This window comes from Drosophila mauritiana, chromosome 3L (assembly GCF_004382145.1).
Source record: "Drosophila mauritiana strain mau12 chromosome 3L, ASM438214v1, whole genome shotgun sequence".
NCBI classification, from domain to species: Eukaryota; Metazoa; Arthropoda; class Insecta; order Diptera; family Drosophilidae; genus Drosophila; species Drosophila mauritiana.
The window spans coordinates 19702950-19725581 of record NC_046669.1 but is presented as its reverse complement, the minus strand read 5'-3'; the positions used below and the strand labels follow the sequence as shown (position 1 = coordinate 19725581).

The window sequence follows — 22632 nt, the reverse complement described above, 5'->3', positions numbered from 1 at the left end:
TGTGATTTGTTTTTGGGTGAGGTATCTATTGTTAAATGTTAGCTATAGTAATACCACGCAAGTTGACTTTGTCATAAGATACATTTATTTTTATAGGCTTTATAAGCATGCGGATCTGTCAACAACGATTGCACTTTCTTGACAAAATCGCATGAATTATAGAGATATGCATCAAATGACTTATTGTTTTTTTAGAAACAAATATCAGAAATACTCTTCCTGGGAAAATTTATAGGTATACAATTTTTTGAGAAGAGGAATAGACTAAGATTCGCTAGGAAAAGTACTTAAATTACTTTTCTTAGGGAATCTAGACATACTACTCGCAGTGCCGAAAATATTGCTCCTACTCTTCAGAGTGTAGAGTTCTTTTTTGCTGAGATCGTGCAGGTTAATGGCTTTAGTTTGATTCATAGGATCCTTGGGCAGGATGTTACAAAATTTAATACGGGGCTCTTCAATTTTTGCTCTGTATGCCAATAGTTCCCGACGTCTATTCTCCTTTCTCATCTGCTCCATGAAAGGTGCTTCCTTTGTCCCGTGATTACCTCTAATAGTTCGGCATATAATGCAGGCGGTGTTTTTGCAAACAGGCTGTTCATTTTCTATCTTACGAGTATCATCTGGAGGTCTTGGAATGGGCTGCGAATTTTCCTCAATTGCATCGGATACATTTGGCTGCTTTACCTTTGTGACGGTCGTCCTGTTTTCATATATTTCCGCATACGGATACATGAGCAAATCGCTATGGTGGATTCCTTCGATGTCGACTGAGGACGTATCTGTATTCTCGGTCATGCTGTGTCGGTTAAGAAATTGCTTTACTTTGTTCAATCTCTCCTGGTACATTTCCGGCGTCATATCAAGATTGGTTTTTCGAATCTTCAGGTTTAACCTATCCAGGATGCTTTTGCGTTCCACGGTCCTTCGATCCGATAAGTAGAAACTGTCGCTAATGTAGGAGGTCTCGTCCTCATTATCGTGCTCCTCGTAAGGATAAACTGGTAAGGCTTCAATTTCGGTTTCTAAAGAATTTGTTGGCGTTGGCGGTTGTAATTTATGCAGAAAAAATCTTGATATATCTTTTATTTGAGACTCATTAGAAGTCGTTTTAGTTTTGCTTTTTAACTTATCAGTAGTAGATAGAGTTGTATGAGCAGTGTTCTCTTCAAAAGAATCCTTCGGTTTTTTTTTCTGACTGGAAATTTGTACCATTTTTTCGTTCTGGTCGCCCGGATTGCTGATAGTTCTGGATATATTTCCAACATTTAAGATACTATTCAACGGATACATTTTTCTTGGCTTGGAAACTATTTCTTCTTTTACTGGCGCTGTGATGCCATTGACTTCCTGCTCCTTGGGTTTTACTGACATCGATTTTAGATTTGTCTGTAAATTGTTGGCAATTGTTATATCAGATATGCTTTCAACCAGGGGTTTCTCTTTAATCGTAGAGATTTTCTTAGAAGCACGTGATTCGCGTGTCCTATTCGGAATGAAACGCTTTTTTGATCTTCCCAGAATATAAGAATCTGACTTTTGCGGATTCAGTGTCGAGATTTCTTCCTGTTCCTTAAACGGATGAAATTTCATTTCTTTAATCTTATAAATCTCCTTTCCGGAACGTTTATTGGAAAGCGAATCACGTGTAAACCCTTTTGAATTTCTTCCTTGAACAACATAGATTGTATCATTATTATTGGCATTGAATAGTTTTAGTTTTAACTTGGACATTCTTCTTCTCCTGCCTGATTCTTCGTTGGAATTTCTTTTTATATCACTCGCTCTTTCAGTTTCCTGTTCCGGCTTTTCCTCCAAGTTTCCCTGCTCCTCAGTGGAAATCTCTTGGACCTTTTGACCATCTGGATCTGGAAGCTGGGTGGTGGAAAAATTCGACTTAATCTCGGAACCCACATTGGATTGTTCGTTATATATACTTCTCTGTGGGATTCGAACTGCACCTTTATCCCGTAATGGCCACAACTGTTGGGTTGTTTTGTGTTTTTCGGACTTTGAATTGCGCTTCTGCTTATTTTCCCTTGTTTGAAATTTTAAGAGCTGATTCTGCAAACTCATAGATGCTGATGTCCTTATTGAATCCGGAATCTCATTCGTTTTTTCTTGAAGTTTATTTCTATTTTTCCTCGAACTTTTAGATTCTGCTAACTTCGGCTTAGAATGATTCGTGGTCCTTTTAGAATCTGAAAGCTCATTCGTTTTTTCTCGAAGTTTATTTGTATTTTTCCTCGAACTTTTTGATTCTCCTAACTTCGGCTTAGACTGATGCGTTTTCCTTTTTGAAACCGAAAGCTCATTCGTTTTTTCTCGAAGTCTATTTGTCTTGGCTGTTGAATTAGGAGTTTTGCTTCTTGGTTCTTTGATTTCGTTTGCAAACGGACGAACTTTATAGACTTCCACCGCAGGAGGATTCAGAGGAAATGGCTTTTGTTGCTCAGGCTGCTTTTCAATTTGAGGTAATTTTTTGTATTGAGTGTGAGACCTCACTATGTCGTATATATCATTGTAAATGCTGTCGTCCTTGAAATCGCATTTAAATTTAGGGTCGATACTTTTTCGTTTGATTCTGGAACTCTGCTGAATTCTCGGCTGATCTTGGCTGGCTTGAAGAATTTGATAGAAGGTATTCTTCTGGACCTCCTTAGCATTACATCTGGATGCACATTGTCTTCTCTTTTGGATCACGCAGGTTGCAGTTCCGGCGAACGGAACTTCCGGTGGCGATGTGAATGCTTTTCCAATTGAGACATTCGTTTTCCGTTGGCAAGTTGGCCAAGCAAGCGTACTTTGATCAAATTTCTGAATACTGTACAAAACATTCGAAATCGAGTTGGGTAGGTATTTGGCATTTGGATTTAAAGGAATTGGATAATGTAGCCTCTCCATAAACGAGCAATTTGGACTATAAAATACCGGGGGGAATGAAAATTTGATTCAGTTTTTTTACGACATTGAGTAAGTCATTGATAAATTGATAATGACAACATAGGCTTACTAAGTAAATTTCAGGCACAACAGAAATTTCAATTGCCTTTGAAGAACAAGGCATTACAAAAGAAATGTTTGAATAAAATAATGACTTGAAATGAGAATGTTGGATAATAAATTAACTAAAATAAATGTATGTCAAGTCCCAGAAATAGTTAGTTTCACGTGTTATTCAACATATTTATTAGTAAAGTTCCAGGAAAATAGTCCGTCTATCGATGAAATGTGGCTCAAAATACAAATAGGGGACAGGTGCTTCTTATAGTAGATTTAGTACATAAGTATAATGTTAATTGATGACTAGCGTATTTTAGTTTTACTTGAATGCCAACAATGGGCTAAGTTTCTTGGTCCTGTAGTGCCTTTGAGAAGCGTTTTAGTATTAAGTTTGTAAAGGTACTCGATTACGATTTAGTGGTTATATTGATTATATGTTAGGTGAGGGTTAACTTCTAATCTCCCTTCTTCCACCCACAAAAAACACTTAGTCTAAAGTATATTTTGTTAATTAACGGAAGTAAACTGGCTGTAATACAAAATGTCCTTTTGCGTTGCATTTCATGGTTAACAATTAGCTATAGTTTCACTTTTATATAACATCAAACGCAATGGGCTTATCGGATGAAAATTATGATATGGATTTTGCGAGCTTTTTAAAATCTGCTTTTTAATACTTGTGCAAAAAGCATGGTCCATGTGAGGTACAATTTATGCTTTATAACTTTTAACACTTCGCCTAACTTTTCCTGCTAAATAGACTTTATAAAACGCAAGGTGGATCAAAAGCTTCATATTTATTAAAATCTATATTTTTTCAACGTCTTTTTATATATATTGTATAAATATCAATTCTAAGCAATTAGGTCGCATAATAATCCTTAGTTAACATTGCATTATAGATTCAAAGATAAGACTTCGTTTCTTATAAGAGAAGAATAGTGTCTTTTAATTTAAAGTTCTTGTTTGGTTGTTAACATGGCATTTTTATAAAATTTTAGAACTAGGTGTAATAATATATAAAATGTATTGTTGATCCCTTGGGCTTAAACTTTTTATGGTTAGATAAACAATTAACGTTTATGTTTATTTGCCTATACATTTATATAAAGCGCTAGATTTTTGATAGTATAAACTTGAAGTAACATATTTTCTTAATCTTATAATCTTCTGCAGCTTTTAACATTTTTAATTCCTTTTGTTATTAAAGTCTCAACATAGCTTATAGAGATTTTTTATAAATACAAATTATTTAAATCAAAAGGGAATGGCCAGTAGATTTGCTAAATATTGGTTTTGCTTTCGCAGAGATCTTAATATTCATAACTTTTGCCTCTAATTCGATTTAATCTTTGGTAGTTTTTTAACTTGACTTTATATAAATGTTAACACTCGCTTTCACTACTTATGGTGTGTATAAAATTATGACTTAAAAGCAAATGAGCCTTAAATGCTTCATGTACATTAAATTAAGTACGAGCTGAGAAATTTGCTCAAAAAACAATAATGGTACTTTGTTGATCTTAGGACTTCTTAGGATCGATTACTTTGGACTCACAGTCCGTGGGATCGATGTCGTGTTCCACAACCAGCGTGTTCTTTGAGATCTTGTCGGCCAGGAGAGTCACAGGATCTGTGGCGGTTTTGGCCACGGATGGTCTGCCAGTCGAACGCCTCCTGATGTTTTCGTCCTGCTGCTCCTTTCTGTGCAGGTCACTCAGCCTGAACGCTTCCAGGAATTCATTCAAGTCCACCTTGCCATCTCCGTTGAGGTCCATCATTCTGCACTTCTCCAGCATTTCCGCCTTCGAATAGGCACCTGGCATATGGGCCACCAGCAGGTCAATCGCAGTTTCGAACTCATCTAGGGTAATTTCGCCTGGAAATTACAATCACAACTTATTAGATTCAGAATCTTCCATTTGTCTTCCTGCTTACCCGAATTATCGGCATCAATTATATTAAAAATGGCAACCAGGCTGGCTTTGTTGGCATACAAAGCATCCATTACCGACATGCCATCAGCCTCAGCTTCGAGCTAAAAAGTGAATCGAATGAATAAAATGAATAATCATTGTAAGGCTGCACTTACAATAACATCCGTGTCCAGCAGATCCAACGTCCTATTATAGTTAACCTTTTGACTATCCGTGCCTGGTGCCAGCTTATCGCGCAGGAGTCTCCAGGGCAGCCCCAACTTGGTCACGTTCTCCATCACCTTGCACCAGTGCGATATGGATATATATCCGCTATCCTTGGGATCATACTTCCGGAACTCGTCCTCCAACTCGTCGCGATGATCGCGCATACGCACCGCCAACTCCTTGAGTGCCGAACTCTCCACGATGCCCATCCGCTGTTTGAAGGATAATCGCTTGGTCTGCGATGCCGCCGATATGTACTGAACGAAATGGGGCATCAGCTGGTTGTTCAGCCGGATGTAGGCGCCCTTGTTGGATCCAATGGCATAGTAGTTCGAGGCCGAAAATATAGTAATTATCTGCGGAGGAAGGTTAAGTCCACAAAAGGGAAATTGAAATACCGCACAACTCATTCAACCAAAAGATGTTACACTTCTAAACTAACAACAAAATCAATACACTTATGGCCGCGTTTAATTATTATTATTCAACCGCAATGTTTCCATTATCGACTAATTGACTATGCACGTTAATTGCAATTGCATGACTGACAAGTCAAAGGAAGTGGTGGGGTGGAAGTGGTGAAAGGTGGTGGATATGGTGGGTGGCATTCAAAATAGTCCTTACAAATAAGCAAAATAATTGATTCGCATGAACCCACCTTGTTGTCGTGCATAAACTCATGGCCATTGGGCTTGCACTCGTGCGATCGAATGACGTAGCTGAGTCGATGTCTTTGCAGAAAGTTGTCAGTCACATCCGGTCCAAACCAGACGCCAGCTCCACGCAGAGTGTTCGGAACACATCCCATGGTGGCCTGCGGGTCACTCCACATTATGTCGAAGATCTGCAATGGCACGTGCTAGATGTGTGTACGTTTCAATAAACTATCTTATATCGCAAAATACCTGCTGCCACTCGGTTTTGTCCAGTGGTTCGCCATCCGTAAGTGGCGGTCGCAAAATGGACACGTACTGTGAGTTTTAAGGATGGAAAATTCAAAATCAAATCATGTCTTCGTAGAGTAAAGTTACCTTGCCCCTGTCAATACTCTTTATTAGATCCAGGCTGGTGCTGTCCGAGAAGCCTCCATGCACGATTAGGACTCTACTGTTGAGAACGGAGCCCAGGGGAAGCCATCGGTAGACCTCGTCGATGAAGGCCAGGATTCGCTTGTGATTCCGCTGCGGAGAGAATGGCATATTAATTAAGATTCGTAGATTTCCAATAATTTCCTGCAATTACATCTGAAAACACTATGTATGCTACTTACGGGATACTTGCTTTCCACCTCCCGGATAAATCCATATCGCGCATTCATGACACTGTCCTCGTGGTTCCCGCGGTTAAGGAAAACTGCGTTGGGAAAAGCCAAGTAAAGGGAGAGCAGCAGGAGCAGGACCTCCAAGCCACGCTTGCCCCTGTCCACGAAGTCGCCATTGAACACGTAGGGATTGGAAGATGAGGGAAGACCGTTCTGCAAGGCGGGATCTATCTTATATGGATTCATTAACACTTCAAGAAGGTATCCCCACCTTATGCAGCACCACAAGAAGATCGTCCAATTTTCCATGCAGATCGCCGCAAACCGTTACTTGTTGGGAAACCGCCGTGGACACCGGAGAAATATTGGGCAGCTGCTTTAGCGATTTGGCAGCTTCACGTAGAATCAGGGCCACATACTTGGGATGCAATCGGTTGCCCTAAAACGTAATTTAAATTAATTTAAATTTATTAATTTAATTCATTTAAAAATGATAATATGCTTATTTCTTACCCGTTTCTTGCGGAAGACGTCAATCAATAGATCGATATGATTTTTTCGTATTGGCAACTCTATTTTGGCATTCACAATGTCTCCAAACTCTTCGACGAGATCGTCCTTATCATCCAAAACGGAAACTAAATTGAAGGGCATTTTCAATAAAATATGTGATAGTTAAACGGAATATAATTTAATATATAGTAAATTATCTTTAAAACATTAATAAATTCTTATTTAAATAGCAAGCCCTACGTGGCTTGACATATATAGGTTTGCAAGTACTTTAGCAACCTGGCAGCTCCGTATTCTAGCGATTATGGGAGGGATTAGCGAGACTCACCATGGGCGGATCCTTGGTACTGGTTCTTCCTGCCCGCCGCCTGGGGCATGTGCTTGATGAGGTCATTGAAGAATTTGTACAGCTGGGGGCAAACAGAGGGAATGGAAATAAATTAGCTGTCAGTGGGTCAACAATGCACTTGCGACAAAGTTTCACGGCTGAGTTGATTGCTATCGACTTTTGAAACTCTACAAATGCACTCGACTGACGTCGTCGTCGTCGTCGTCGATGGTTCATCTTTGGCTTTTCTTCGACGGCTGTCTTAAGCTCTATGGGGCTGGCACCTCCTCCCATTTACTATATGTGCATCCTGGACTCACCTCAGCCTGGTCCTGTTCGCTGGCGTACTCCAGGTTCTGGAAGATCTGCCAATTGCAACGCCTCTGCATTTCGCGACGAGCCTGATGCCTGCGATACCATTTCTGGATGAAGATTGCCGCTCGGATAGCTGCAAATGGAAAATGTTTTGGCAAACTTTAAGACTCAACTTGAGGAGCAATAAGCCTTCTCAGGGGGGTCAAAAAAACATCGAGGAGCTCTGAGTAATATGCAACATGGCCAAGTACTCTTTTCATGGCCAATAAAGCTAGTGGATTAATAGGTTTTTTCTTTTTTGGCTGCCAAGTTATACCCTTTGGCATTTTCGCCTCGGTCGCTTATTACTCACAGCACACACACAACGCAGCATAGTACACTTAGCGAAATACTTATTTTAATCGGGGGAATTTTAATCGGACTGGAGCTCGAGGTCGGGGGACTTGGGAATGCGAAATGATTACTCCCACAAAGTACTTGCCGTTCTCATCCATTTTGATGCAAATTTATTCGTCTGCTATTAACACAATGCTGAAAACGTCAAAGACTGTGGCAAGGGGATAGAGAGGGGCTGATTGGGGTTTTTTTCGGGCTAACAACAACTGGTTAACATTTACGCAGCTATAATTATATTTTGCAGCCGCTTTAAAGTCTTTACACACTTGTCTCTAGATCTGGTGGCGTGGGTGGCCCCTTATGCTTTTTCAAATTTATGCAACCCATGAGAAGGGGCCTCAATTAACGCTTCGAAATCCGCTGAAAGGTCGAGTTTAATAATTATAACCACTAAAGTCTGGAAAAACATGAACTATATGTTAAATATTTAAACAGCATTCTAGAATCACTTTTAAACCTTTCGGAAATTGTTGACTGTTCATTTCACTTGATTTCTCTTAAGCCCATTCAACCAAATGACTTTTGGTCATTTTACATTTAATTTGCAAATAATTAGTTTTCACGTGCAACACTTTTAATTGAATGTAAGATAATTTATTTTGTTATTAAGCGGTTATTGATTTTCCATTTGATAAGCCTTTAATTATGTGTAATTAGTAGACTGTCGCGTAGAATTTTTAACTTTTAACCACGAATGTTCCCTATACATTTGCCACTACCCCAGAAAGACAGGACTTTCGACCGCGAGCTGCTTTCGCTGACATTTTTCTTGTGTCCGTACACACTCGAAACTAATAGACGACCGGACTGGAACTGGAACCCACAACTGCTCATTTCGAGCGCAGTGGCCACGACCTGCAAGCCGTTTTCTTTCGGCCTAAACTTTCTTCTTCAGCTTTTACCAGCCACACTGTGGGCCAAAATGCAGTTTTCGCGTGCACTTTTTACAAAGCTTAACAATTGGAAAGCTTGTCCTGGATAGTAGAAGTTTCGCAGAAATGTTAACAAATCATTCGAAGGAATGGAGTAACTAAATATAAAAAAAAGTTGGTATTATAAAATCAAAGGAAAGCAAAACAAGAACGAAAGCTATAGTTGAGTTTCTCGACTATCAGATACCCGTTACTCAGCGAGTACAAGATTCAACCTTTTTTTTGGCATATCGAAAGAAATTGGCACAAAAATTAATAAAATAAAAACATGTATGCGGACTTTAGAGAAGGCGTGGCAACATCATCTATGTCTCTGGAATCTGCTTGCCTAATCTCAACATTCTAGCAATTATAGTTATTGAGAGCTGGACAGTTATACGGACGGACAGACGAACGGACAGAATATATATATATACGGACAGAATATATATTGTCGGAAACGCTTCCTTCTACCTGTTACCAACTTTTCAATGAATCTAGTATATCGTCTTATAAAAACATACACATATCTCTTAAGAAATAAAACTGAATAATAAATAAGTATATTAAAATATGGATTAAAAATACAGAGACACTATTTATAACGATAATACTTAAGACGATAACATTACTTTAGGAACATAAAAATTAAGATATGCCTTCAAAATTGGGTTTGTAATCGAAGCTATATCCTGATTTTCCCACGAACTTTCTCCTTGCTTTCTTTCCACTGTGCTTGCCCAATTACCCAAAAGAGGCAGTGGTCTGGGTTGGTGGCGACCTTTCCCATTTCCAATTTGCGTCCAAGTCCGCGTGTTTGCGGGTTAATTTCTGGCTGCGTGACTGGCTGAGACCGCCATGTGTTTCAAAATGTATACATACATACATATATAGGGGGAATACGTAGGCTTATGGCCGTGTTTTCACTAATAGCCAGCTGTCCGGCCAAGGTATCTGTATGAGGTTTCCTTTGTTTGTTATTTCCTTGGCCGTGTCGTGTTTCAGACTGTTTAGATCCCCACCTGAGCCGCTGTATAGCAAATTGGAACAATAAATAAAAGTTAGCGCAAGCGCCGGAACCCAATTCGCTGTGGTTTTAGCCATTTGAAAGCAGCTAAGTGTTTCGAAAAGTCGGAAAGGCCAAATGCAACTGCAGTGCAAGGTCCCCAAAAGTCTTTACTCAGTGGGGTAGTCGACTGCAGTCGGCCACTTCTTACATAGTAAACATGGTAATAAAGTTGCGTTTAAGCCACTTATTATGTATTTCGGCCAAATGGTAATTGGAAGTGATAATTTTTTCCACACAACATGTGTGTTGAGTTGCAGAAAGATTGGCAAGTATTTAAGATTCGCGTTCTTATGCCACTGTATTAATTATAATATTAATTAATATTATTAATTAACAACTCAGCGAAGCTTTCATCTCGAAACTGTCAATTTTTGAATACCAATGATATTTTATTTTGCTTTTCCTTAAGTGTTACAAATTGCACTTAGACAATCCTTAGCGTTTGAGATTCTGGTTAAACCGCCTTGACCAACACTATTATGTCTTAAGGATTCAATCAAAAATATCAAAAATGTTATATATATATATATAAAATGTATAATCCCTCTGATTATAAATACTAGTCTCATTTCTATGAGCAAGTGTAATTACCCACTTAAGTTTTTACTATGAGAAGCCCAGTGCCCTTAGTAACTGGATTAGGCTGGTAGCAATCGAATGTTTCATTGACCGGCTTGCACAAATCCCCATTAACTGAAACTAGTCAATGAAGATTGTAGGTACACAGAGAGAAACGGGGATTTGGGTTTAAAGTTAGATCTGCAAATATATCCTACTCTTCTGCTTTCCAAGCAAGATTTTCAAATTAGTGTTAGCTTGAATATAATTTGTATAAATCTGTGTGAATAAATAATTTAATTAGTGATGAAAGCCTAACCAAACTGATTTCTCCTGAGACTATAAGATATAAGGATCTCTAGTTGGGATGAGCGTTAGTTTTTCCGTATCCAACGATCTTTAAGTCCCTACAATCCCAGTTCTTCTAGCCAGGATCGCCCATTCGTCTGGCCGAGATTAGATGGTACTCACTCTTTTCGGCTCGGGAGGCGCTCATGCCCCGGAGCGGCTTGCGGAAGTGCTTGCACCAACCTCGCCGCTGGAAGAGCTGCAGCAGACTGGAGGCCCTGGTGCTCGTCTGCGCGGCGGATGACTGCGGCTGTCCATTGGGGCCCAGTGTCTGCATGCTGGCGCCCACGCGAGTTACCAGTCGTGGGTTAGGGTAACTATGTTTCCTAGTAGTATTGGTTATGGAATGTTTAAACTGTTCTAATTAAACACGTCTTCGTTGGTTGAAGTGAACAAAACGAATGTTTTTTAATAGTGATAATTGTGCTGCTCACAGGCAGCTCTTATATATATATGTGTGTGTTTTGCTACATAGTTCCGCAAGTAGATCGCTCTGTCTCTGTCTCGCATACTTCTGTAAGTTGTGTGTGTTGGTGCTGCTCATAGTCCCGGTTGATGGCATAGGCGTAGTACGGGAAGTCTGCAGGGGAACACTGAAAGTGGTAACTCTCTGTCCCTGTCTCGCATACTTCTGTAAGTTGTGTGTGTTGGTGCTGCTCAGAGTCCCGGTTGATGGCATAGGCGTAGTACGGGAAGTCTGCAGGGGAACACTGAAAGTGGTAACTCCTCCCCCCCTAGAATGTCGTGACGGCCAGCGAGATGGAATGCTTGACGGAACGACTTGCGGTGTAGCTAGTGTACTTATAATTAACATTAATATTGTAGTGCTTATATGTATATATGTTCGTGTGTGTTTTTTGTAATAAATATTATTATTATTTACATTAATAATGCTTATCGTGTTGTGTGTTCTATTTGCTTCTTGCAACAGGGTGATGTGTTTGTTTTTTTTTTTTTTTTTTTTTTTTTTATTATTTTGTTTGTATTTTATATCTTTATTTTATTTATTTTATTTTTGTAGAACTGTTTGTCTATCTTTAAATTTTCTTTTTATTTTTTCTTTATGAACTTTTTGTCCTTTTTTCGTTTCAAAGGTTATTCCGTGGTCTGTTCTAACTATATGCTTAGAAAATCTTGGCGTTATCTTATTTCTTCTATTTTCTTTTCTAAATACTATATCTTCTGCTGTTAGTGGTAGTGGGTCTGTCCTTGTTTCATTCTGTTTCTGATTTCTCTCTATGGCCTTTGCTGTCATTTCTGTTTGAACTTGGGTGTATAATTTTGTCTTAAATTCGTTAAGTTTCTGTAAATAATCGTGTTGATCTGAATACTCTACTGTTCTATTGAATACATGGGTCTTTCCTGTAAATAATTCGAATGGTGTCAATTTTGTTGCCGAATGTATTGCATTGTTGTAGGTTATTAAGGTTTCGGTTAGTATTTCTTCGTGGTCACAGTTTATTTTATGGTCTTTTTTTACTTTGTAAATTATTCTGTACGTTTCCGTCAGAGTGGAATGTAGTCTTTCTACTGTGGAATTACTACTAGACTGCTGGAATGAAGTAAAATGAAGTTGCATGTTATATTGTTTACAAAAATCTTTGAATAGTTTAGAGTTAAATTCTGCCCCCTGATCACAAATAATTAGTTGAGGTATCCCATAATTTAAAACGAATTTTTTCAATTCCGTAATAATAGTAATGGTATTTCTATTCTGGATTGTGTATGCTGCTGCAAACTTAGAAAACTTGTCTATGATTGTTAACATAATTGCGCTGTTAATAAAATACAAATCTATGTGAACTATCTGTAGCGGTAATGCTGGTATTTGAGGTACTTGAAATTTAAGTTTCTGAGGGTTTCTGTCGTATTTCATAGTCTGACAAATGTCACAATTATTAATTATTTTTGTTACAACTTCTTTCACTCTTGGGAAATAATACAATCTTCTTACATGCAATATGGTCTCATCTATTCCCCTGTGATTACTATTTTCGTGATCTTGTATTAATATGGAATTTTGTTCTTCAGGGTTTAACACCTCTTTGAGGAACAGTGTCGCACGAATAATTTTACAACCCTTTTTTTTAAAGTAATCCTTATATATCATAAATATTCTGTTGAATATATCGTTGCTTGTCATAATCGCACAAAGCCTTCCTGATTTTAAGGTGTCCTTAAGTATTTTTAATATATTGTCGTCCGTATATTGTGGCTGTACGAATGTTATCCTTATTTTGTTTTTAAAAGGTGTTTCAGTTATCTTGTCTACAATTTCTCCTATTTTCAAAATTAATTGCATCTTAAAATCGTTTATTGGTTTTTCCGTTATTTTCGCGATTTCTCCTGAATCCCCAGGGTCATCCCCGTTGACTGCTTCTACTGACTCACTTTCATTTACAAATGTTTCGACTTGCATTCTACTTAATGCATCTGCGTTAGTATTAAATTTGCCTTTCTTATAAACGATATCATATTCGTACTCCGTTAACTGTAGTCTCCACCTTATTAGTTTAGCGTTATTTTTTATATTATTTAAATAAATTAAGGGCTGGTGATCTGTATAAATCGTAAACTTTGTCCCGTATAAGTATTGTCGAAATTGTTTAACCGCCCAGACTATGGCTAGCATTTCTTTTTCTGAAGCGGAATAATTAACTTCAGCCCTATTTAGCGTCCGACTTGCATATGCTACTGGTTTGTCATTTCCTACTTTTCCTTGTGACAACACTGCTCCTAGTGCGTAGTTACTAGCGTCTGTCGTTAGTAAGAACGGTTTGTCATAATCTGGATATTGTAAAATCGGGTCGTTGCATAGTAATGTTTTTGCGTACTGAAAAGCTTCTCTAAATTCTTGGGTTATCTCCACCGCTTTGTTTTTTTTTAGTTGTACAGTCAAAGGTTTTATTATTTTTGCTAAGTCTTTTATAAATTTCCTATAGTAACTCAACAGCCCTATAAATGATTTTATTTGTCTCCTAGTTGTCGGTAAGACAAAATTTTGTATTGCCTCTATTTTTTTTGGATTAGGTTTTGTACCCTCGGGTGTCACTATGTGTCCCAAGAATTCTAACTCTTTCTTTAAAAACTCTGATTTATCTTGTTGTATTTTAAGATTAGCTGATTTTAATTTATTGAACACAACTTTTAAATCCTGCATATGTTGCTGCAACGATGCTGAATAAACGATGATATCGTCCATATATACTAAGCAACTTTTTCCTATGATTTCGCCTAATAACTTGTTCATGAATCTTTGGAAGGTGGCTGGGGCATTGGTTAGTCCGAAAGGCATTCTTATAAACTCATAGTGCCCCCCTACCGCTGTGAACGCTGTTTTTGGGATATCTTCCGGGTTCATTTTTATCTGGTGATACCCGCTCTTTAAGTCTAATGAAGAAAAGTATTTAGCTTTGCCTAAAGAATCTAATACCTCACTGATAAGTGGTAAGGGATACTTATCCTTAATAGTTTTCTCATTGATTTTTCTGAAGTCTACAACTAATCTACATTTTCTTTCTCCGGAAGCGTCTTCCTTTTTAGGCACTAGCCATACAGGTGCACTCCATGGTGAATAACTATTTTTTATAATATCCTGGTCTAATAGGTCTGTAATCTGTCTTTTGATTTCTTGATTTTCTTTCAGCGAATATCTAAAGGGTCTTACATAAATTGGGTTTTCGTCCGTTAGTTTTATTGTATGGTTGGCGCCCTTTGTTACTGTTAATTTGTCCCCTTTTTGGTAAAATAAATTCCTATATTGTTTGCATAGTTTTATCACCGCGAATTTTTCTTCTTTATTTAGGTGTTCTATTCTTAATTTTAACTTGGTTGCTTTTTCTGTATTTACTTCCTTTTCAGTTATCTCATTTATAAATAAAAACTCACAGAAGTTTTCACTGTCATACCGCTGTGCAACTATTGGTTTATTAATTGTGATTGTCAAATCTTGTTCGGATGCGTTAATTATTTCGACTTTTGCCTTGTAGTTTTTTGCTCTATAAATTCCTTCCGTAATGGACAATCCGTCTTGTATATATATTTCGTTTATGTATATATCTCCTTCTTTATTTATCACTGGTATTTCTGTCAAGGTTTTTGTTTGACCCTGTATTAACGTCGACGATTGTGATTTCTTCTCCTTTTTAAATAACTTAATCGTTGCGTTTATCGTTTCTAACTTTTCTTCCTCAATATCGATTTTAGCTCCTACTTTCGTTAGGAAATCCATTCCTAATATTCCGTCAAAAAATGGATGAAATTTAAATATAAGAAATGTAAAGTCTCCCTCTTGTTTAAATTCATTAAAAATCTTATACGTAATTCTATTATGAATATCGTGTGTATTCAGTACTGTTCGAATTTGTACTGGGTTTCTAAGTGATTGTTGAGTACCTTTCTGAACGAATTCGGGGCTAATTATAGATATAGTGGATCCCGTATCAATCAAGAATCTCACCTGTCTACCAAATGGTGAATTTATCTGGACATAAAGGAGTTCCTTTCCGAATCTTGATTGTTCGGTATAGTCTGTGGTTCCGAGGCATTTACTGAAAAATTTTCAGTTTGATTAGTGTTGCTAGCTTCTGTGTGAAACATATTGTTGTGTCCACTACTGCCAGATTGTTGGCTCCTGTCAGAATTAGTACCATTTCCAGATCTAGTTGATCCTTGATAATTCCGTCCTCTGTCCGAAGAACCTGAAAACCTTCCTCTCTTTTGGTGTTGTCCTCTGTTACTATTACTATCGTCATTTGACCTGTCCCGTCCTCTCTTGTAATTATTGTTTCGTTGTTCATCGTTATTAGTTGTGTTATTGTATTGTTGTTGTTCTGAATTATATCTATAACTATTATTATATTGTCCTCGTCCACGTCCCCGTCCTCCAGGGTTGTGGTACTCATCTCTATTTCTGTCTCTTATGTAGTCATCTCTCAACTCCTTTGCTATTTCGTTAGCCTGTCTGAGAGTCTTAGGGTTTTGTGCCTTTACTGTCCATCTCAATGGATTCTTTAAGCCTGCGATGAATTTTTGTATGTAAGTTTTTTCATACGAACTTTCTTTTATTTTTCTTATTTCAATATTAGTTTCATCTCTCTCTAAAACTTCTAACATTGCGACTCTTATTCCTGCAATCTCCTGATATAGATTCTTAATAGCTAGTTTTTTATAAGGAATCTCGCGGAGATCATCCATTAAATTTTCCTCGCTTCTCGATTCCCCAAAATTATCCGTTAAGGCTTGTTTAATGTCATCCCAGTTTAACGGCACTCTCTCTCGAATTAATATTTTGTCTGCATGTCCAATAACTTTGTCTCTAATTACTCCTAATAGTAATTCCCCATATGCTGTCTTGTCTATATTCGTGATCAACTTCAATACTCGTTCTACACTTGTAATGAATTTGTTTAGTAATTCTTTGTCTCCGTCATAAGTGGGTAATAGTTTTATTGCGTCGGGTATTTGTAGTTCGTCCATCACGTCTCTATTGGTTCTTTGTGTCATAGTGGTTTGGTTTATTAGGGATAAATTGTTTTCTTCTTCCTCTTGTTCTGTAAGTTGCAAGTTTCTAATTGCTCTTTCTCTTTCTGCTGCCCTAACTTGGTTTCTCGTTAAAGGTATGGTTCTTCCTTGTTTAGCTGACATGTATTACTATATGAGATTGATAAAAGTAGATATCGTAATGCGGATGTAGTGAAATATTATATATGTGTATGTGTGTGGATATATATGTGTGTATGTATATGTTTTTCAAATAAATGTGTATGTGTTTAGTGTACTATGCTTAATATAATATTTGTATCTATATATGTGCGTTAAATTTATATGTATGTATGTGTATACATGTGGATATATATATATGAGTATATTTAGGGATTTATATATATGGGATTATATATATATATATATATATATATATATATAGATTTATGCGTGTGCTTATTTTTATAATATATATATATTTTTGTGTGTGACGAGTAAATGTATATCTTTATTAAAATAAAAAAATTATTAATTTTTGTCTGAATATTTGTACACTGATTGCTATTACCTTTTCACGAATATGGTGTATTTTGATTTTAACTTATTGTAATATGGTTTGTTGTTTGGTTGTGATAAATGGCGAAGAATTTTGTATCGATTTTACGATTTAGTTTCTTTGTGCACTTTGTTTCACTGTTAGCGTAAACACTTAAATGCATTTACAAATGTCACTTTCACGTCTTTTGCGTATAGATGTTTGTGTCACAATTAATGTTACTATATATTTTTATATTTGATTTGCGTTTTTTGCATACAAAATTGATATTTTCACAACGATCTTGCTTCACTGGAGGACAACTCTTGAATGATCTAAAGAATTTTAATATTGCCTTACCATAGCTGTGGTCTGTGGCAGCGACGTAGACGACGCTGGCTTAGGCGCCATAGATGTCGCGCCAAAATTTTTTATTATATATATTTTTTTTTTTTAATTTTTTCCGTTACAAACCCTGTGGTAGTAGTTGTGTAATACCCGTGATCGGACGACATTTACCGTTTCTCGGCTTAGCTGTATTTAGCTGTTAGTCGTGAGTCGGCGGTGGCGACTCGCAACGCCAGCCAGGCGACGTCGTCGACGCTAGGTAGGCGCCGGAGTCGTCGCGCAGAACTGCCGAATTGATATACATGCTTATATGTGTATGTATGTATTATATGTGTGTTTGTATATATGTATTTTTTTGTACGTTTTGTATGTATGTTCACATCAGCTACTGTAATGTAAGCGAACTATTCGACCGATATGAATTCGGCACCTCACACTGCCATATAGAGGATAGCGTGTGAACAAATAGAACACGGCTAACGAATACACTTGCTGATTGAACATTTCGTTGCGGATGGGCATAGGCGCCTGTTTCATCCGTGAGCCTAGGTGGCCCTTTGTTGATCGTTGCGAGTGGGCATAGGCGCCTGTTTCACTCGGGAACCTAGTTGGTTCTTATGCGATGCACTTAACTTGTATACATTTTGCTAATAATATTATTCCAATCTGCATTGCGTGGGGTCTTCGTCCTCGGCTCTTCTTCTAGTCCAATGACGAGTCCGACTGCGCCAGTTACCAGTCGTGGGTTAGGGTAACTATGTTTCCTAGTAGTATTGGTTATGGAATGTTTAAACTGTTCTAATTAAACACGTCTTCGTTGGTTGAAGTGAACAAAACGAATGTTTTTTAATAGTGATAATTGTGCTGCTCACAGGCAGCTCTTATATATATATGTGTGTGTTTTGCTACATAGTTCCGCAAGTAGATCGCTCTGTCTCTGTCTCGCATACTTCTGTAAGTTGTGTGTGTTGGTGCTGCTCATAGTCCCGGTTGATGGCATAGGCGTAGTACGGGAAGTCTGCAGGGGAACACTGAAAGTGGTAACTCTCTGTCCCTGTCTCGCATACTTCTGTAAGTTGTGTGTGTTGGTGCTGCTCAGAGTCCCGGTTGATGGCATAGGCGTAGTACGGGAAGTCTGCAGGGGAACACTGAAAGTGGTAACTCGCGCTCTATTTCCGACGAGCGGCACGAGGAGGCGTCTTCCACGGAGGAGCTGCGCCGCTTCCCGTCGTCATCGGTGCGCAGGCACACGCAGCTGCGTAGCATTGCGGCGATTTGGTAACCCAAGACGTGACCCCAGTACCTCCGCTACCACCTCCAGCTCCTCCTTTGCCCACTTGCCACCTCACTGGGATCCACACATGGGCTGAGTGGGCGCGGGCGTGGATGTGGATGTGGGTGTGGTGTGGGGCCAAGAGGTCCGCCTTATGTCACTCGTCTGACAAGGTAATATAATTTGCACGCCCGGCAGCTCATGGGCCAGCGCCTTGTTCGTCCTTCAGATGGCTGTCAGCTGGTGAATGAGAGATGGTATTTGGAGGGCCTCGGGTTCTCGAGGGGTCTTCGTGGGTCCAAGTCGTCTGACGGCTAGTCACTAGTCACTCGTCTCCAGTTGCCCTAATGCAAATTGATTTTATTTTCGCGTAATTTATTCATTTCGCTGCTGCTGATTGCGCTCCTCATATTTCAATTGTGCAAATCCGCGTCTTGAATTCGCGTCTCTATTTCTCTTGGCTGCAAATAAATTGTGAAGAAAAATGCGTTAAAGGTGATTTAAATATTGTTGCCATTTGGCTCGTAATAAGAATAACAATCAAGTGTAAAAATTAAGCTAGAGTGTATGATAAGCACTATGTCTTACTTAACCTACGCCCAGAAAAATAACCAAGATAGGTTGTACTCAACGTACTTATTGCCATTAATCATTCTCATAAGAAGAAAGCTTCTTAATTTCGAGACCAAAACGATCTCGATATTGATATTTTCAGACGGAATCCGTATCCAAGATGGTGGAAGAGAGAATGAGATTCAAATAAGAGCAAAGTCATTTGAAATCTGAGAATGTCGAATACTCGATCTGAGTATTTTGAGCTTGATTCGATCTTGGCTTGATTTTGAGATAGACATTTTCAAATCGAGATCGTTATGAGAGGGGTTTTTCTCTGAGTGTGCCACCCAATTATTATTACTCTTTGTTTTGGCCATTATATGTTGTAATTGCGGTGACGTGTCAACTACCATGTATGTAGGCTGCAATTTCACATGCAATTTAATGACAGTTAATGACAGAGGACAATTAGGAAGTCAGTCTTACTGAGTCAGTAACTATGTAGAGTAGAGAACTATGTAAAGTAAGGTGTAATGTAAAGTAAAAATACAACAGCCGGACAAATGCTAAGGAACCCTATTTGGATGTCCTAAGTTTTACTTAAAATCCGAGATCCAAGACAATTTATGCCTTATCATTGCCCAAAATGGATATCCCAGAATGGCATAACAATATGCAAATTAAGTCGCCCTGGGAGAGGCGAAGGAGTATAATGCCATGCATAGGTGATTACTGTAGTAAAAGCCACGAAAACATATGTAGACAGGCCCGAATCAATGGACTGCTGGAGGCGAAGGATGGAAGAATGGATGGCTTCTCTGGGCAGGACAAATCGCCACCCTTGTCCAGCATGCATGTGTTCTTTTGCGGGGCAGTGGAGTGGCTGTGGTGGAACCGTTCAACCGATACGCGACCACTATATAGTGGGGTGTGGCTTGGCTACGAGAAGGGTTGTGGCCAGAGGTCCTTTGTGCTTTGTGCCTGACAGTTCCTATGAAGCCAGAGCTCTCTTGAGTGGCTGCGGACAAACAAACCAATTTTCACCAATTGAGCCATAAAGCCACACGGACAGACCCAACACACCAGCACCGGAGATCCAGCGGGTGTGAAATTAAAATGCTAACCTGCAGCCGCTCAAGGACCATCAAGGAACCCATCCGTTCGCCGTGGAGTCCTAAATATAAAGGCACCGTGAAAGGCGGTATTGATTAATCGCTGGAAACATTGTGCCAAATGCTATGGCCGGGAATTTATTTGCCAGAAGGGCTACTTTTCAATTGCCAATTTTCCAGCATTATCCCATATTTTTACGCTGAATCCTCGCAGATGCCTCAATATTTTGCGGGCCATGAAAGAATTGTGTTTCGGGTCATTAATTGCTATCATCGTAATGCCATATCTGATAAGAACTAACTTATACCTATACCTATAATAGTAATAGTAACTTTAGTTGCTTAGCCTTAAGGCATAGATAGATACTTTAATAATACTTTACTATAATATAAGTATATAAGTATTTAGTATATACATATCTTAACTTTTAATTAAATTTATTTCATATGAATAGTCAATCATTTATGATATTTTTAAGTGCCTTTGAATAATTTTGTTGACAATGGAATTAGAGTCTGCCTTTAGTGGATTATTGCCCCTCTTCGTTTTGTAGTACAGCATAAACTTTATTTATTTCTTTGTGCCATTAAAGATGGAAATGTTTAACGTTATCGCTTGAATAATAATTTCTTGTGGATTGGTTGCCAAGTTGGCTCGTCTTTGAACTGTAATGCCCATGCAAATTTCAATTACATCCTTCTGTACTCGAAGATTGAGAACACTTAACTGCCAGCAAGCGACGGGGAAATTGGCTACTCACCTTTCGCCAGGTGAAATGCTTTTCGAATGGAATACAACAGAAAAACCAATACTGTGGCTGTGCTTTTTGCACTTTGTCCCAATGGCACTTTCCGCGCGAAAATTTCGTTAGGAGAAAAATGATGATGAAAATGTAAATGTCGCGGGATAGGCGGTCCCCTGGCTTTTATCGAAACGTAATTTGGCTAAAGTGAAAATGACTTACGGCTTAAATGGCTTAAATTCTTTAAGGATTTTCGGTCACTTTGTGTAACTTATAAATTTAATGTGGCAAGAGCCCAAACGCAATAAATCACTTTTCCGGCGTGGGCTGTGCGTTTGAGCGCAAGACCAGAAACAATAAATACATTTTGGTTGTGGGCTGGAAAAATTTGACATGAATTGGCTCAAAATTCGTAAGAAAATATTCCTCGTTTCAATTAGCCCCATTTGTGCATAAATTCGGTTACAAACTTGGCAAACATCCTGCTATGAAAATGCAAATCTATGGGAAGGTATACAATTATGCTTATTTGGTGTTTTTTGTGAATTCAAAGCTCTTAATTTGGAACATGATTAAAGTGGGGAACTTTTAAACAGAATTTACATATTAAAAAAAAATAATAATATTGTTCCTTAAGAACTACCACCTAAGCCTGAGACTGACCACCTAAGTTTAGACTGATTAAAATTCATTTAAAACTTAAGTAAGCTAGCGTTTGTCAATTTAATTTGTTTTATATTATTATTATTATAGAATCAAGATGGACAACTTTGAAATATAATTATCATCTTTTCAGCCTAAACAAACACATTCATTTTGGCCCCAGAATCAGCAGATGTAAGCCAGTTAATGCAGTTGGCAGTGACGAGAAAGGTTTTAGGCCAAGTTGATCGATTCGTAGCCCACTTTTGAGGGCCAAAGGCGAACTCTATTTATTTCAATTACCGCAGCCTAGTGGCCAATTTCCGCCTTCCGTTCGTTCCAGTCGAAGTCCGGATGTGTGGGGTCAAGAATCCTAGATAATGGGATTATCCGCCGGCACATTTACAGACGTGAATGCGTTATTTGTCCATTAATCCCATGGCAAAGAGCAGGAAACGGACACTGGCCGTAATGGGTCCTGCCAAGTCATCGAGGATTTCCCGACACCACCCACTTGCCAGCATTTTCCCCCAGTGTGTGCGAGTGTGTGTGCGTGTGTGTGGGGCGATCAAAAAATGATTGTTGCCCTGACTCAATTACGATAAATTGCACGTCAGTCTGTGTGACAATCAGCAAATTTGCCCGCATTTCGGTTCATTTCAGTTCCGCAAACATCGCCTACGGGAATGGAAGTCCGGCAGCAATTAAGTTAGTATTTACTGAAGATAATGTTTCAAGTCGCTCGGAGTCGGCGGCTGCATAAATGTACGGGCAAACAGCTATTTGTTTAATAACCAAAATTTGTGGGGGGTGAAACCCAGCACATTGGAGCCGAAAGATAAACCATTTCGATTGGCCTTTGTTTTCCCAAAGGCAAATTTAATTTGATGTATTTCAACTGAATACTTCTTCATGTATTATTTTGAAGTATTCATTCAGAGAAAAAACCGTTCTTAACGATCTTGGTTTGAGTATGTCGATTTTAGAATTTAGCCAAGATCGAATCATGCTCAAAATACTCAGATCGAGATCGAATCATTCTCAGATTACATGACTTTGCTCTCATTTGACTCTCACACTTCCTCGTTCTCTCT

The 22632-nt window shown here is 38.5% G+C and overlaps 2 protein-coding genes across 5 annotated transcripts; both read right to left on the bottom strand.

Annotated features, from left to right (window-relative positions):
• Positions 1 to 42: 42 nt before the first annotated feature.
• On the bottom strand, positions 43 to 2909 carry LOC117141537. The gene has a single exon (XM_033305032.1). The coding sequence runs from the start codon at positions 2902 to 2904 to the stop codon at positions 265 to 267; it is 2640 nt and encodes an 879-aa protein (XP_033160923.1). The 5' UTR covers positions 2905 to 2909; the 3' UTR covers positions 43 to 264.
• A 276-nt stretch (positions 2910 to 3185) lies between these two features.
• Positions 3186 to 18165, bottom strand: LOC117141538 (serine/threonine-protein phosphatase rdgC). 4 transcript variants are annotated; one of them, XM_033305033.1, is made up of 13 exons: positions 17226 to 18165; positions 10970 to 11172; positions 7570 to 7697; positions 7250 to 7331; positions 6922 to 7046; positions 6680 to 6847; positions 6418 to 6621; positions 6179 to 6328; positions 6053 to 6118; positions 5806 to 5991; positions 5096 to 5503; positions 4942 to 5041; positions 3186 to 4882 (listed from the first exon to the last, which is right to left on the bottom strand). In XM_033305033.1, exons 2-13 carry the CDS (start codon positions 11121 to 11123, stop codon positions 4527 to 4529), a joined length of 2127 nt encoding a protein of 708 aa, XP_033160924.1. In that variant the 5' UTR covers positions 11124 to 11172; positions 17226 to 18165; the 3' UTR covers positions 3186 to 4526. The 4 variants fall into 4 exon arrangements, with proteins under 4 accessions (XP_033160924.1, XP_033160925.1, XP_033160926.1 ...); XM_033305034.1 differs by lacking the exon at positions 17226 to 18165 and having other exon boundaries at positions 10970 to 11360; XM_033305035.1 differs by lacking the exons at positions 10970 to 11172; positions 17226 to 18165 and adding an exon at positions 8227 to 8814.
• Positions 18166 to 22632: the final 4467 nt, after the last annotated feature.